Source organism: Equus asinus, chromosome 13, assembly GCF_041296235.1.
Source record: "Equus asinus isolate D_3611 breed Donkey chromosome 13, EquAss-T2T_v2, whole genome shotgun sequence".
Taxonomy (NCBI): Eukaryota; Metazoa; Chordata; class Mammalia; order Perissodactyla; family Equidae; genus Equus; species Equus asinus.
The window spans coordinates 1,742,454-1,759,182 of NC_091802.1; the positions used below are offsets into that span (position 1 = coordinate 1,742,454).

General features: G+C 40.2%; 1 protein-coding gene across 1 annotated transcript in view; it reads right to left on the minus strand.

The window, feature by feature from the left end:
* Positions 1 to 16,729, minus strand: part of COPS3 (COP9 signalosome subunit 3) — a 34,625-nt gene that overhangs the window by 16,057 nt on the left and 1,839 nt on the right. Inside the window, exons 2-8 of the mRNA XM_014856351.3 lie at positions 14,780 to 14,909; positions 11,986 to 12,098; positions 11,844 to 11,893; positions 8,486 to 8,578; positions 6,764 to 6,943; positions 3,660 to 3,800; positions 1,452 to 1,625 (exon numbers count right to left, since the gene is read on the minus strand). Coding sequence (XP_014711837.1) covers positions 1,452 to 1,625; positions 3,660 to 3,800; positions 6,764 to 6,943; positions 8,486 to 8,578; positions 11,844 to 11,893; positions 11,986 to 12,098; positions 14,780 to 14,909 — 881 coding nt within the window. The remainder of the gene's footprint in view (positions 1 to 1,451; positions 1,626 to 3,659; positions 3,801 to 6,763; positions 6,944 to 8,485; positions 8,579 to 11,843; positions 11,894 to 11,985; positions 12,099 to 14,779; positions 14,910 to 16,729) is intronic.

Genomic DNA, 16,729 nt, shown 5'->3' on the forward strand with positions numbered 1-16,729 from the left:
GAAACATCTACTTACTAGATCTCTTAGATTCTTATTCATTTAACATTTATTTGCCATTTTGCAATATAACACTTTTCTGAAATGCATCGTCTTTCATCCTTGTTAACATTTTGATTCTTTTATCTAAACCTCAAGTACTAGTCACAACTGGGGTGCAGCTGTTTTTCAATGGCTACCTCTTGAATTTACCTCAGGAATTGGAGTGGTTCTGTTACTACCTGTACCAACAGAAAATTTTCTGTGGAGAATTAGGCTGCTTGCTACCCTGAATCTCTTAGATCCTGGTCTTTTTTGCCTGTGGGTCAAGTAGGTTTTTCTCTGGCTGACAGGTTATATTTGTTTTTTTATCTTTCTTGCGTTGCTTTCTCATTTACATTCTTCATTTTTCTCTTACAAATTAACTTTTTATAAATTTGCTGCTGATTTCCTTATCTTAGCCAGGAAACTACAGTTTCTCTCTCTAGAGCATTTGCGAGGAGTTTCCTTTTCTTGTCCCGTGGCCATCTCCTCACCTTTCTTCTTTTTCTCCGGCAGGAGCCTGCCTGCCTCCACGACAATCCCTCACTCAGCATTCTTCTTCTCTGGCTTCTCCAGGCTCCCACATTGTCAGATCCATCATCCTTTCCCTGTCCTCCATCCGGAGCCTCCAGTGGCCGTCTGCCATTGCTAGGTCACCTAGCAACAGACATCCCCTATCCTTGCTCCTCCACTTCTTCCCCACTGTCGCATTGCTGACACAGGGCAGAGGGTATGCACAAGGACAGACTCGTCATGTTTTCACCAGCTCTGACTACACTACTTCCCAACAGAAGAGAGAAACCATCCTCTATTTGTTTAAGCTGTTCTCAGTCAGTTTCCTATCACCTGCAGCATACACTTTCCTAGCTCACACAGGATTTCATTTTTCTGTTATACTTTTCTGTACTGTTTGAAGACTTGCTAACAAACATATTTTCTATAATCAAAAACCGTCAGGTTATTTTCATTTTGAAAATAAAAATTATATAATTGGCTTACCTCCTACAAGTCAACTGCACATGGCTCATTCAACCCTGGCCTGAACGGTAATGTCAGAGTAGCACTGTGTTCACACACGAAGTTCAAACAGAGATCAGCACAGCCTGAGAGGTTCCAAGGCTGATCACGAGGGACTTAGGTCTGCAGTGCCGGTATGAGCCCGTCTGCCCTTACAACAGTTTACCTCTCTCAGGCTACCTTTCTCTGCCTCCCAGTGTGGACATATTTCCTACCTGTCTTCCTCTTCACCTGTTCCTCTTCTCAAATACCCTGCTCTAGCCCTGAAAAGACCAAAAGGTATAAATCAAAACTCTTTCTAAGAAATCAGTTGCGAGTTTAGAAATCCTGCCACACTTCATCCCTACACCTGCGTTCTCAGCACTCTGAAGGGAAAGAGGGGAGGGAGGTCCCGGGGGAGTCAGGAGATGCCTCACCTTGGTTAGCCTTTGAATATTCTTCTTATAAAGAGAAGACAAGCATTGCTTCACCAGTCCCATGTTGTTATCACGAGTGAATGTTTCACTGTGCTTGTTCACCAGGTTGCGGAGTTCTGAGGGATTATTGGTTGAGTAAACTTGTGCTAATTCATGGTATGCATTGCTAAGAGGCTAAAGGTTTGAAGGTGGGGGAAAAATCAGATTAAAACGTTAAAGGAATCAAATCTGTATAGGAAGCAAAAGAAAACATAGCACTGTGTTGTGAGCAAGTACATTCAACATCCTTTATTATTACCTAACAAATCATAATTTACCCAAAGAAATTGCCTAGTTTTTAAGACCAAGGATAGAATTTCCCTTTGGAGTAATTTATTGTCAAAAAAACTTTGTAGCATAGAGCAAATAATTGCACAGCAGGTGAAAGTGCACTGCATTTAGTTAAGGCATACGTGTCTTTTTTTCTCAGTGGCTCTTTCTTTTTCTATTGATAAATTACTTTGGGAAGAAAGCAGGCAACATTTCCATCCTTCTCAACTCTCTCTCATGCTCTCACACACACATCCACACCTCACCAGATGCAACGGGACAATCTGCTCCATTTGATATGAAGGAGGAAGACAAGAGAACTAACAGTGGCTGAGGACTTGCGAAGAGCCTGAGGTACTTTAGGCATTTTATACATATTATCCGCTATTTTTGGAGCCAGCCCTAGTGGTCTAGTGGTTAAGATTCAGTGCTCTCACTGCCACGGCCCGGGTCTGTTTCTTGGTCAGGGACCCACACCACTATCTGTCGTTGTCACACTGTGGTGGCTGCATGTTGCTGTGATGCTGAAAGCTATGCCACCGGTATTTCAAATACCGGCAGGGTCAACCCTGATGGACAAATTTCAGCAGAGCTTCCAGACTAAGACAGACTAGGAAGGAAGAAGGACCTAACCACCCACTTCTGAAAAAACTGGCCATGAAAACCCTATCAATAGCATGGGAGCATTGTCTGATATAGAGCCAGAAGGTGAGAGGATGGTGCAAAAAGACCAGGCAGGGTTCCACTCTGCTGTACACAGGGACACTGGGACTTGGAATCAACTCGATGGCAGTAACAACAAATCTTCTATTTTAAATATTAAGAAATTGTGGCAGAGGTACAAGAGAATGTGAGTGGTCATAAGGAGCACAGGTAGAAACTGGATTCAAACCTGTATCTCTACTCTGCAGTCTGTGTTCTTTTCACCATTTATGATATCATGAATAAACTACTAATGCTTGTGAACGATGCCCTTGAGTCATGAAGACATCACTTTATGAAAGCATTCCTTCTAAAACAGGCCAGCTTGAGGGCCACCTGAGGGAATCAAGAGAGTTCTCCAAAATCATCTGAGAATGGCTACGCTAAACCTCCCCTGCCCCTCACTCTCCCACGGCCTTCAAGGAACCTCGCCAAACCACCTTCCCTTCCCTCCTGCCTGGGACCAGGAAGCCTACAGCCCTCAGAGCCACAACAGGGCTCTTAGGGGAGGGACGCTCGGCTATCTTCAACAAGACAGCACAAAGATCTTCTCGTCAGGAAGATTTCAAACTGATATCCTGAAATTTTGAGTTTTGTACAAGGAGAGACAGGGTAAAATGGTTATCAAATTGACCATGACCTCATAAGCTGAACTGCGCAATTTTTTTAAACCATGAGTATATAATTCAAAAAGTTTTTAAAAAATAGTTAATTTATTTTTTAATGTGTCCTAAAGTTGGATCCTCAGTGAAAACAAACAAAACTTCAGTGGGCAGAATTTGTGGTCTTCAAACAGGGCTCTAGTAAGATTTCCCAGCCCTTGGGCAAATAGAGAGTTCAACAAATCAGCACTGCTTTTTCAGTATTTTCACTAAATTGTAATGGAAAAGAAAAAAATCAAGCCTTATAGCTTAAACATCTGTAGCTATAATTACCCAGAGCAAAAGTGTGAAAACAGATTCCTGAGAAACACTCCACCTCCATCGGGTGATCAGAGGGTGTAAGGACTGGGGTGGAGTTAGAAATTCTGCTGGAACTGCAGCTCCCAGACTCCCAAGAGACATTTAATAAATGTCTGCTAAGTTGAAGCTGCTGGGAGAGCTAAAACACTATAAAATCAAGCTACAGAACTAGGTATCGTTACAGTTATGGACTTAACATGTCACTGACGAAATTAGTTTTATTTTAAAAACTCACCTTAATGAATCTACCCACAATTTGAGACGTATATTTCGGTAGCTGTTGTACTTTTCCAAGTAATATCAAAGAAACTAGAATATACTTTTTATACGATTCCAACATGATATGACTGACCGCCATGGCAGGGGTAGTTATAGCCTGAGCAAGAGAAGAATGCTTAGTGTGAAGGGAGCACGCTGAACAGGAAAGAGCAATCGACTACGTGCATCACTTTAATTAAAAAACAATACTTATATCAAATGTCCTATTATTTCTTATAACATCTTTACTGAGATATGATTCACATATTATAAAATTTACCCTTTTAAAGTATACAGTTCAGTGGATTTTGGTATATTCCCCATGTTGTACGACTATTACCAATACCTAATTTCAGAACATTTTCACTCCCCAAAAAGAAACCCCTAACACATTAGCAGTCACTCCCCATTCTCTCCTCCCCTCAGCTCCACACAACCATTATTCTACTGTTATGTCTCTATGGATTTGCCTATTCTGGACATGTCGTATAAATGGCATCAAAAATATGTGGTCTTTTGTGACTGGCTTCTTTAACTCAAAGATGTTTTCAAGGTTTATCCAAGTTGTAGCATGTATCTTCAATCCATTTTATGGTTGAATAATATTCCATTGTATGGGTATACAACATTTTGTTGATTCATTCCTCATTTGATGGGCATTTGGGTGTCTCTACCTTTTGGCCATATGAATAATGCTGCTATGAACGTTAGTGTACATGTTTTTGTGTGGATATTTGTCTTCATTTCTCCTAGGTATATTCCTAGGAGTGGAACTGCTGGGTCATATGGTAACTCTATGTTTAACATTTTGAGGAACTCCAAACTGTTTTCCAAAGTGACTGCACCATTTTACAATCCCACTCATAATAATGAGGGTTCCAAATTCTCCACATTGTCAACACTTGTTATAACTAGCTGTCTCTTTAATTTTAGCCATCTTGGTGGATGTGAATTGGTAACACTTTGTGGTTTTGACATTTCCTTGACAACTAATGATGATGAGCATCTTTTTATGTGCTTATTGGCCATTTGCATATCTTCTTTGGAGAAATGTCTATTCAAATCCATTGCCCATTTTAAATGTTTAGTTTTCTTATTGTTGAGTTGTAAGAAGTCTTTGTATATTCTGGATGCAAGTCCCTTGTCAGAAATATGATCTGCAAATATTTTCTCCCATTCTGTGGATGCCTTTTTACTTTCTTACACCTGGATTTATAAAGGTTAAGAAAAATTAAAACTATCATGCCCAAATCAGCCCAAAGGTCTCAAATCAAAATCCAAACCACTGAGCCGGTCAGGCATTTCTTTGAGATTACTTTACACATTCGTGTAAGTGCATGAGGATATATGTACAGTGATCCCCACTGCAACACTGCTTTCACAGTGAAAGACCACAATCAACTCACATTTTCATCAGTCGAGGACTACTACTAGTAAACTAACTGGGTCAATCCGCAGCATGACATGAGAAGACAAAGCTGCTTTCACTTTTTGCTTTGCACAATGCTGTATGATTTGAATTTTTTTCAATAAGTACTTCTTTCTTTTGTAATTATTTTTGAAACAGTAAAAAGATTTGTATCACCTTCTGAAATTAAGGTACAAATGCCATCTATACTATCTATAAACTGCATGTTATTAAAACACAGTTGTATGAAGCAGACTAACATTAGACAATGCTTGTCACTAGGGCAAAATCAGGGGACAAGCATATTGTCAGATAAAAGGCTTCTATCTACAAATCTCAAAAATGTTTTGTTTTTAACATTTTAACTGTGTGTGTGATAGAAATATCTTTCTAAGTGTATTGCATGCTTTCCTGCCTTTTTAACACCCACATCATCTTGATATTTCTAGATCATCAGTATGCTCATCAGTCATTATATTGAGCTGTAAAATGATAATGCATTCAGGGGCTATAAAGTGTGTGTTTATTATTTTCTGGACAACTGAAATTTGTTTTTTTTTTTAAAGATTTTATTTTTTTCCTTTTTCTCCCCAAAGCCCCCCAGTACACAGTTGCATATTCTTCGCTGTGGGTCCTTCTAGTTGTGGCATGTGGGACGCTGCCTCAGCGTGGTTTGATGAGCAGTGCCATGTCCGCGCCCAGGATTCGAACCAATGAAACACTGGGCCGCCTGCAGCAGAGCGCGCGAACTTAACCACTCGGCCACGGGGCCAGCCCCCAGCTGGACAACTGAAATTTTTGACTGTGTACTCTTAGAGAGAAGTCACCTTGAAGATTTTACCTGACTAGACACATCCTTTAATGACACTGTCCCTGCCTACCAGTACCTTCTGGTGACCCTTCCCTAGGTCCCCTCGGCAGTGCTTGTCAAGCCCCACTCACTGAAGCAATGCTCAGACACAGCTGTGTGCATGTGTATTTATGTGACAGCATTTCAACCAGATTGTAAGCTCCTTGAAGGCTTAGACTATCCTTTATTACCTTAGTATGTGCTATGAATAAAATAGAAACTTAGGAACATCTGACAAATTTATCTTAAAACACAGTGTTACCAAGATTGTAAATCTCTTTTTTAGACTCTGAGTAAACCTCCAGAATATTCTACCAAATTGTGTACTATGTCTCATTACACAGATCAGTGGCCGCTACACAGACGGAAACAAAGGTGGGAGGGACTTTTCACTGTGTATGCCTTAATACCCCTTGAATTTTGAACTATGAGAATGTTTTACTTATTAAAATCAATAAAACTTAACAAAACACCACACTTGGTTTTAGAACAAAACGACACTTCAAAGATCATTCAGTTCAATCTCTTTCCCATATGCAAAGGAAACTATAAAGTTCAAGAGATGTATAGAACTTTCCCTAAGTCAGACAGGGTGGAAGTGGCAAGGCCTAGGTTAGACCCAGTCATTAGTGCTCTTCCCTCCACTGCTACTGCCCTTCAACTTAAGGAACAGACTACCACCAGTTACACGATCACAGAGAAACAGTCTTTGAAAGGATCTCCACTCGAAACTCAGAGGCCCAGGATCACTCTACTCCAGCTAAGCACTTCTTTGACCACACAAGTTCAAAACCACTTCACGGACATTCAGACAGATGATTACCTGTTCATAAAAGTAGAGTGCTCTTTCAAAGTTCTTCAGCCCAGTATAAATCATCCCTCCATAATAATAGTAACATAAAAAGTGCTTTGCATCATAGGCTCCATTCTCTTTACAAATATCCATCATGTCCACGTCAAGATACGGAAGCGCAGGCTTAAAGCATTTTGCCAGTAGACAGAGCTGTGAAAAATTTTGTATTAAATCGTCATTTTAATTGTATTTCGCTAGGCATTAGCAGAAAGAGCAAATTCATAGATTTCAGAAAGTTCAAGAAAATGATTATTTTGTTTTACATTTTATTAACATGATCTAAATGTCCACACAGTATTCCATTTTCTTAAGCATTCCGAATAAGACAGCATTTCTTTATAAAAGACTAACCAGCCACAAGATACAGTACCCCACAGATGCACTGAAGCTCAGTCAGCACTTGGCCCACCTAGCACCCATTCTCTTCACAATGTGCAAACAAGTGGGTCCTTTCCCTCTTCGCTGAGCTTGTGGAATAGAAACAGACCAGCATGTGTGATAAAAACAAAAGTGGCTTTTTTAATTACTCCTTTTAATTTCCAAATCCTTCAGGTAAGTGTAGAAAATTGTGCACCTCAAGAAAGCAAGCACATGGCAACGTTCTGTATCTAGATGATGGGGGCACAGGTGAAGACATAGGTACAAAATCACTGAATTGTACACGTAAGATTAGTGTATTTTATTGTATGTATGTTATACCTCAATCACAAAAGCTTTTTTCAAGATTTAAAAAGAAAAAAGAGGGCCAGCCCCGGTGGCCCAGTGGTTAAGTTTGGTGTGCTCCACTTTGGTATGGCACAGGTTCAGTTCCCAGGCATGGACCTATACTGCTTGTCTGTCAGTGGCCATGCTGTTGTGGTGGCTCATATACAAAAAGAGGAAGACAGGCAACAGATGTTAGCTGAGGGCAAATCTTCCTCAACAAAAAAGGAAAAAGAAAGCTCATCTTCATGTGAAACTAGAACATGTCTGAAATAATCCATGTACCATGTTATTCATTAAGGAAGCAATCTAAACACCCCATAGGGACTGGTAAACCCATATTATGCAATACTATGCAGCAGTAAAGCACCGATATGGAATCATCTCCAAGACACGAGGTAGAAAAAAGCAAAGTACTTAAGAGTTCATAAAGATGACTATTGTTTGTGTAAAAAAACTGAGACAAAAACTATACACCTATTTGCTTGTATGTGCATGAAGTATCTTTGGAAGGGTACACAAGAAACTACTAACACTGGTTCCTTTGGAGAGAAGCGATGGTGGCTAGTGAGCAGGGCAGGAGGTAAGCTTCATTATACACCCTCCCTTTTGCCTTCTGGATTTTGAACCATGTAAAATAAAATAAACGAATAATATTTTTAAGATGTAAGAAGTAACTTGTGTTTATCTCAGGTTCCACAATTCCTTAAAAAGAAAACGACTTGGGATTTTTTTTAACATCATAAGCACTGATTACTCTATCTGTTCCACTCACATCACAAGCCAACTAGCTGAGCCCCATTCAACAGTTCGCACCCAGTAGCCTGACAAAAATTTTGCTTACTAATAGAACAGATGTACCCACATATTTCAACTTCTAAAATGTGTAACAGTCTCCAGCAAATTGCTTTCATTTATCTGACCCAGTGTTGAGCAAGCCCACAACCAACCTTCCCCCTCTGACTCGGGCTGACTAACACTCTGGCTCACCTGGCAGAGATCGGCGTGTATGGAGGTCAGCTGGTTTGTGTTCATCTGCATCTTGTCTATGGCTTGCTTAAGGATGCCAATTCCTCTCAGGGGCTGTCAGAAATGACATCTCTTTCAGACAAGTTCTCAAAGATGACAGCACATTGGATCTTATGTTGTCACTTACAAATAAAAAATAACACTAATTGATAGGTTTCTTTAAATAACAATATCAGGTTTCCATACTCTTCCAGGAAATTTCTGTCCCTGTTCAGTCAGAAAAATGTTTTCTTAAGGTGTTTGTGGTATTCAGGGTAATCTGGCAACATTTTAAAAATCATAAGGCTTTTTTACAATGAAGATCAATAACCAAAAGCAATATTACTTTATCAAAAGATCATCATATTTACATCTAAACAAAAATTTTCCAAATATTTATGATAGGTGAGAGCCTCTGCTTAGTAAACTTAATTGTGGAAAAGGCTGTCGGCATTTTCCCACAGGGCAGTCCAGGTATCATCCATACATTCTCTCCAACAACATCTCTTACTTGATAATAAACTACTATTGAAACTGATACTACCAACTCGTTTCCTGCCTTGAATATAAATAACAAGTTTCTAGTGAGGTACAGTCTGTTTCTGGGTAGGAGACGTGACTATGAAATAGCTGCAAAACTTACACAGTTTTTTCAATAAAGACTTTTTTTTTTTAACTATCTCTTTCAAACCACAATTTACTTAGTACTCTTAGACAATACCAACTATTTCTTTCTGTTTTCAGTCTCCTTCAAACAACTAGTCTTAAAGTCCAATTTCAGATAAAAAAGAAACATCCAAATTATACTTGCGTCAATATCACAAAAGTTAAAGACCAAACAAGTGCTCCAGATGAAAGGAGATGAAAGAGACATGACAATGTAACGCAACCCATGATCTGAGATTTTCTTGTTATAAAGGACATTAGCAAAACAACAGGCAAAATCTGAATAAGGTCAGTAGATTTGTTAAAGGATCATACCAACATTCATCTCCTGAAGTTGATTACTGTATTGTAGTTATATAAGAGAATGTCCTAATTTTTAGGAAATACTCATTGAAGTATTTAGGGTAAGGGGCACCATATCCCCAATTTACTTCCCAATGTCTCAGAAAGAAAGAGAAAAGGATAAGCAAGTGTGGTAAAATGTTAACATCTGGAGAATCTGGATGAAGGGTATATGGGAATCTTTATGTTATTTTATTTATTTATTTTTTTAAAGATTTTATTTTTTTCCTTTTTCTCCCCAAAGTCCCCCAGTACATAGTTGTATATTCTGAGTTGTGGGTCCTTCTAGTTGTGGTATGTGGGACACCGCCTCAGTGTGGCTGGATGAGCGGTGTCATGTCCACGCCCAGGATTCAAACCGACAAAACACTGGGCCGCCTGCAGCGGAGTGCGCAAACTTAACCACTTGGCCACGGGGCCAGCCCTATGTTATTCTTGCAACTTTTTTTAAAGCTAAAATTATGTCATAATTAAAACTTAAAAGAAAAGTTTTAACAAACAAACAAAAAACCAGCATATTACAACATAAAGGGCACTAGAATGGTAGTTCTTAAAACCACCACCAGCAGCAGCAGCCTTTCTTGAATCACTATTTCACCCTGCATCTCAGAGTCCTCACCTGATGGAGAGGCCAGCTGTCTTTACAGCAAATGCTAAAGTGACCATATACAGTCATGCGCTGCAAAACAATGTTTTGATCAACAATGGACCACATTATGACAGTGGTCCCAAAAGATTAGTACCATATAGCCTAGGTGTGTAGTAGGCTATACCATCCAGGTTTGTGTAAGTACTGTAGGGGAGGAAGAAATTTTCCTCGACCCTTCTAGGTTCCTCTGGCTAGTCTAAGAATTAAATTGAAATGAGACAGATTAACAGGAGAAAAACAAGTTGTTTTTTTTTTTAAGATTGGCACCTGAGCTAACATCTGTTGCCAATCTTCTTTTTTTTTTCTCCCCTTCTTCTTCTCCCCAAAGGCCCCCCAGTACATAGTTATATATTCTAGTTGCAGGTCCTTCTAGTTGTGCTGTGTGGGACGCCACCTCAGCATGGCCTGATGAGTGGTGCTAGGTCGCGCCCAGGGTCCAAACCGTCGAAACCCTGGGCTGCCTAAGCAGAGCACATGAACTTAACCACCTGGCCACAGGGCCAGCCTCAAAACAAATTTAATAACATACATAGATGGGAGAAATACAGGAAACCAAATGGCTGAAGCTATCACTTTAAATATCATCCTCAATTAAAGACAAAAGATGTTGGCTGTGAGGAGAGTCAGGGACTTCAAAGGGAAGGAAAGCAATTCACAGGTAGGTGAAAAGGAGAAAATGTTTGGAAAACAAGTGTGTGTGTGTTTGTTTTTTGAGGAAGATTTGCTCTGAGCTAACATCCGCTGCCAATCCTCCTCTTTTTGCTGAGGAAGACTGGTCCTGAGCTAACATCCACACCCATTTTCCTCTATTTTATGTGGGATGCCTGCTACAGCACGGCTTGACAAGTGGTGCATAGGTCCGCATCCAGGATCCCAACCAGTCAACCCTGGGCCGCCGAAGTGGAACGTGCAAACTTAACGGCTGTGACACCGGGCCAGCCCCCAAGTGGTTTTTTTTTTGCCACATAGAAACAAGAGCACACAGAGGGGAGCCCAACAAACAGGCTTTTCTAGGTCCCTCCCTATTTACCACCTAGTTCAAATTGTGCTAAGGTTTTTTTTTACCTGAATTCTACCTGAATTAGGCAGTTAAGGGCAAGGTAACAAGAAAAACTTTGTCTTTGGGACTGGCCCTGTGGCCGAGTGGTTAAGTTCCCGCACTCCGATTCAGCAGCCCAGGGTTTCGCTGGTTTGGATCCTGGGCGTGGACATGGTACCACTTGTCAGTCCACGCTGAGGCGGCGTCCCACATGCCACAACTAGAAGGACCCATAACTAAAAATATACATCTATGTACCATGGGGCTTTGGGGAGAAAAAGGAAAAATTAAAAATAAATAAATAATACAATCTTAAAACAAAACAAAACGTTGTCTTTTATTTCTTAAAAATAATCAGCCTAAAATAAATCTCATGTTAAAAAGACACATTTTGGGGTGGCAAATGTGTTCCCCTTCAGCACACTCTGATGTTTGCACAACTAAGAAACCATCTAAGGCCGTACTTCTCAGAAGGCATCCCTGTCGCTAGGAGACATACGACTATATATCTAAGTGTTAGGACGCTCAGCACTAACCTAGAACCTTGACAAATTAGTTCATTGTTAGATATACATTATAGATACATAGATATATGTTAGATATATATTATAATAGAACTTAAATACTTGGATAACATTGCTTACCTGTTTTCTTTCCACAAGTGCATTTGTTAGCTGATGGCAAAGCCCAGCAACTAGATACAACAATGACAAAATATTGAAAATGTAAATGACTACACAGGCAAAATACAGTCAGTGGAAAATAACAAAATGTTATTTAGCTTACAAGTGTCTGTTGCGTATCGAATGTGCTCTCCATTACAAGTACTGATGAAAAGCTGAACCTGCGAGAATAATGTTTCGAAGTCAGGAACACTGGGCATAGAAAACTTCACAAATCTGGAATAAAGAGAAAAGAATCCATTTATCCTGACATTTCATGGGGGAAAATGTACAAGTGACTGAGGCTAGAAGTCTATCCTATCTTCAATACTCTGTGAAATTAAATAAGACATAGTATTTAAAAAAAGTTAAGAAATAGAGTCTGTGAGATTCTCCTGGCCTGATTCTTTGCACAATCAAGACACAGAAATAGACACAAATAGAAGTTAAGAAAAACACGCTTAAAAAAGAATAACTTTCAAAAAAGAAAACTCCATTAAATGAGGACAAACATTAGGTCACCTAATATTCATGAAGGAACTGAATACAAACTTTTAACCCAAAATTTTAAAAAATATTTTTCTTTTGAGCTCCAATGTGGTCAGGACTACTTACTCATTTAAAAACCAGTTCTTGCTTTTCCTGCTCTGAGGGCAACAGACTGAAGGGGGGCAAGAAATGAGAGTTATGGTCTGGCTGGAGGCTGTGGCATTGCTTCAGGTTAGAGATGCTGCTGCCAGAACTGAGGGGATGTGGTCCATCTGGGAGAAAGAACTAGCTGATAGGCAGGTCAGGAAGGAGTGGAGATGGTGATAAGACGGAGGACTCAGATGATTCATCCTGAGTCACCTGGCAGATGGCGCCTTACAACTGCCACGATAAACACTCTCAGAGGAGGTCAGAGATAGGTTTTGGGGAAGAAATCATATAAGCTGCCATCACTCAGTAACTACTTACAAGAAAACTTAAATCCCTTCTTTCTCAAAAAAAAAAAATGAACTATTGAAACTAACTTCAAGAAAAATCAAATGAATATTGATTGGTGCCTAATCACAATTTCTCCTACATCTTTCTATTTTAACTTCCATCTATAAAGTATTATTTGATTTAACAATGTCACCTTACATCTGTAATTACACATATTTTTTTTGGGAAGAGTGGCCCTGAGCTAACATCGCTTGCCAATCTCCCTCTCTTTTTTTTTTCTCCCCAAAGCCCCAGCACACAGTTGTGTATCCCAGTTGTAGGTTACTCTAGTTCCTCTATGTGGGACACCGCCACAGCATGGCTTGAGAAGCAGTGTGTGGGTCCATGCCCAGGAGCCGAACCTGAGAACCCTAAGCCACCGAAGCAGAGTGTGCGAACTTAACCACTTGGCCATGGGGCCGGCCCCTGAAATCACACCGTTTAATTATCAAAATGTGTCTGAAACAATCATTTGGGCTTAACAACAGGTCAATGAGGCATTGTGATCTGCATTTTATAAGTAAAAATATGAAGCTCAGGGCCCCACAGCTCGTAATTGGAAGAAGATAATTCAAATCCAGGGTACCTGGAAACAAGTGCAGGTTCTTTCCAGGTTCTCTTTTACTGATAGATAATGGTAAAACACCTGATGGTTTCACAATGCTTGCATGTACACTATCTCACTTGATATATACGTACATGTAAGTTTGTGTGTGTAAAACATGCATGCTATCCATTCTTTTAATCAGCAAACACACACAGGAGACATCTTTACCAGCCAGCACCATCCAACAGAACTTTCTGCAATGACAGAAATGTTCTCTATCTGTGTTGTCCAACACAGTAGCTACATGTGGCTACTGAGTATCCGAAATGTGGCCAGTGCAACTGAGGAACTGAATCTGTAACTTTATTTTAATTAATTTACATTTAAATAGCCACATACAGCGAGTGGCTGCTGTATGCCAAGTACAGCTCTAGACCCTTTCATTCTGACAAAGCGTCTTCTCTAAACTCTATTCCTGACACATATCTTTGTGTCAGGAATCCCAGCATGAGTGAAGCCAGACCCTTGCTTTAGGTCAATTTCTTCTCAGTTTATTTTATTTCAACTTTCACGATAACCATAACATTCCAATTTACAATACTAAAACATCAAGAGAAAAAGAATTCTACTGTCAAGTACACAGAGTTACAAGGAACCCTAATTGAAATAAGGTCTATTTAATTTGGTCTTAAACAGCTTAAACTCGCTTGAAGGGAATTCGAAGCAATGTTGCTTTGGAGCATTAGTAATTTCACTCAATATATTCCACCATGCCCTGTTCCATCACTCTTCCTTATTTTCCTTCCAAGTTAGAAAATTTGGACAATCCAATGGATTACATGAATAAAAGTATTCAGATATATGCAAACTACAGTGCCCACAATTGACATGGCCATTCATTTTTAAAAATAAATTTCAGGGGCTGGCCCCATGGCTGAATGGTTGAGTTCGCATGCTCCGCTTCGGCAGCCCGGGGTTCGCTGGTTTGGATCCTGGGTGCGGACATGGCACCGCTCATCAGGCCATGCTGAGCGTCCCACATAGCACAACCAGAGGTACTCACAACTAGAACATACAACTATGTACCAGGGGGCTTTGGGAAGAAGAAGAAGAAGAAAGAGAAGATTGGTGGCAGATGTTGGCTCAGGTGCCAATCTTTAAAAAATAAATAAATAAATAAATCACAAAGTTTATATAAACACAAATAAGAGTTAAAAAATGATAAAACTGAACAAAACATAAGAAGCAATAACAAGTCAGGAAGAGTAAAATGTAATGACTATGATGTGACATTAGTTGTGTAAAAGAGCTCTATCTTGTTTACTCGGCTTACTTCCCAACCAAAAAATAAAGCCAGAAAGTGCACAGTGCTCAGCTGTGGCCAGCACAAGAAGATGCCCCTTACAGAACGGCAAGGACGCCCAAGGAGTGCTCCTGCACGTCGAGAGCCCCGAGCACGGTGTCCAGATGGGACAAGTTCTTTGCAAGGAGTTCCCCGCTCTTGTTGATCAGTTCACAAAGCTGAGTCATTTGCCCTGGAAAACACGAACGACAGGAATGATATTCAATTATAGCACTAACCAATCCAAAGGAAGTCTAACCATAGACTTCATTCCTCTGAGCAAGAAATACCTAAGGACGATTTCCTATATTTCCATTTCAGATGAGGACCCAGAAGAGCCAGGGAAATGAAACGATGCTGCCCAAGGCCTCAAAACTAAACCTTCCATTTTCCTCTGGCCCCGAAAGTTTCTCTTTTTCCTCCATTGCCTTTTCTGGTCCCTCAAGCCAGAAATGTACCCATTACTATCATCACCACCCTCATCTCCCTTTCTATATCCAAAAGTCACCAAATATGATTTAATTTTACTTCCTAAGTCTCTTAGCTCCATTCCTTTCTCTCTCCTCTGTCTTAATTCATATCCTCATCATTTCTTGTCTGTACGACATCCAAAGTCTTCCGTTCGGATCCCGGGTGCAGACATGGCACCCCTTGGCAAGCCATGCTGTGGTAGGCGTCCCACATATAAAGTAGAGGAAGATGGGCACGGATGTGAGCTCAGGGCCAGTCTTCCTCAGCAAAAAGAGGAGGATTGGCGGCAGATGTTAGCTCAGGGCTAATCTTCCTCAAAAGAAAAATCTTCCAAATGGTCTGTCTACTTCAGTCTTTCCTTCCTCCAATCCGGACTCCATATTACTATCTGTGTGATCTTTCTAAAATGCAAAATTCCAATTATTCCAATGGCTTTAAATGCCTCAGCCCAGTAACCAGTCCCTGCACATCCCCAGTCTTACCTTCTGCTAGTTCCCTTCACACACCTCCTCTCTGGTCACACCAAGCTCAGAAAATTCAATAACATTCCACGTTCTCCCACCTTTACGCCTCCACGCATGCTGTTCTCCATGCTTAGTGTTCCCTCCTTCACTCTTCTCCCTAACTACCCAACTCATACTCTTTGTTCAACAGTCGGTCTGGACCTTTCCCGGACCCTCACAAACACAGAGACACACACCCCCGGCTTCCCCATGGCTAACCCGGATATTTGTCCTCTCTGTGCCCTCTAAGCATCACCTGGGATTATGATGATTAGGTAATTCAATGCAAACTCAGGTGGAGAGCCTACCTCGTTTCTCCAACTGCAGAATACAGAGCTTGCTTAGCAGCCAATCAATCAACAAGCAGCTTGCTGAATTTCATCTCCTAATTGATCCGCCGATCTTTCCCATATAACATAATGTTATGTTTTAACAACAATAGTATCTAATTAGGCCCGAATTGGTACTTTGAAGTAGACTCACTGATTTTAACAGGTTATTCTGATAACAGACACCATGGCCACACTCTATACTCCTAAACCCCACTAGCTGTCTTTCTGGTGGCAGTGGGTATAAAGTCCATGGGCATCAACCTCAAGTTTCCTCCTTCAACAGTTTTCTTTTACATTTTGAACCTCAAGCTACCCATAACAGTTATTTCTATTTAGTAGCTGGGTAATTTTTTCCTTATTAAAAAACACTTTAAATACTATAATACTTAAAATCCAAGTAACTGTAGCTGGGAACTTTGATAATTTAATTTCTGGGGCTTTTATACTATACTTTTAAATTTGATAAATTTTAACAAGAACAAAGGAAATCCAGCTTTATCACCCACATTGGAAAACAAGAAGAAAAACATCTATGCTCGTATTAGGTATCATCTTTCAAGATAATGACATAAGTTGAACTGAGAAGTACCAATTCACCATTATTTTATTATAGAGTTCACTATGAAATAGACAGCTTCTTCCAGTTAAATGATGTGCCCCCTTTTTTAACCCTCTACTTTAAATACATTTAGAGTGATCTGAAGCAA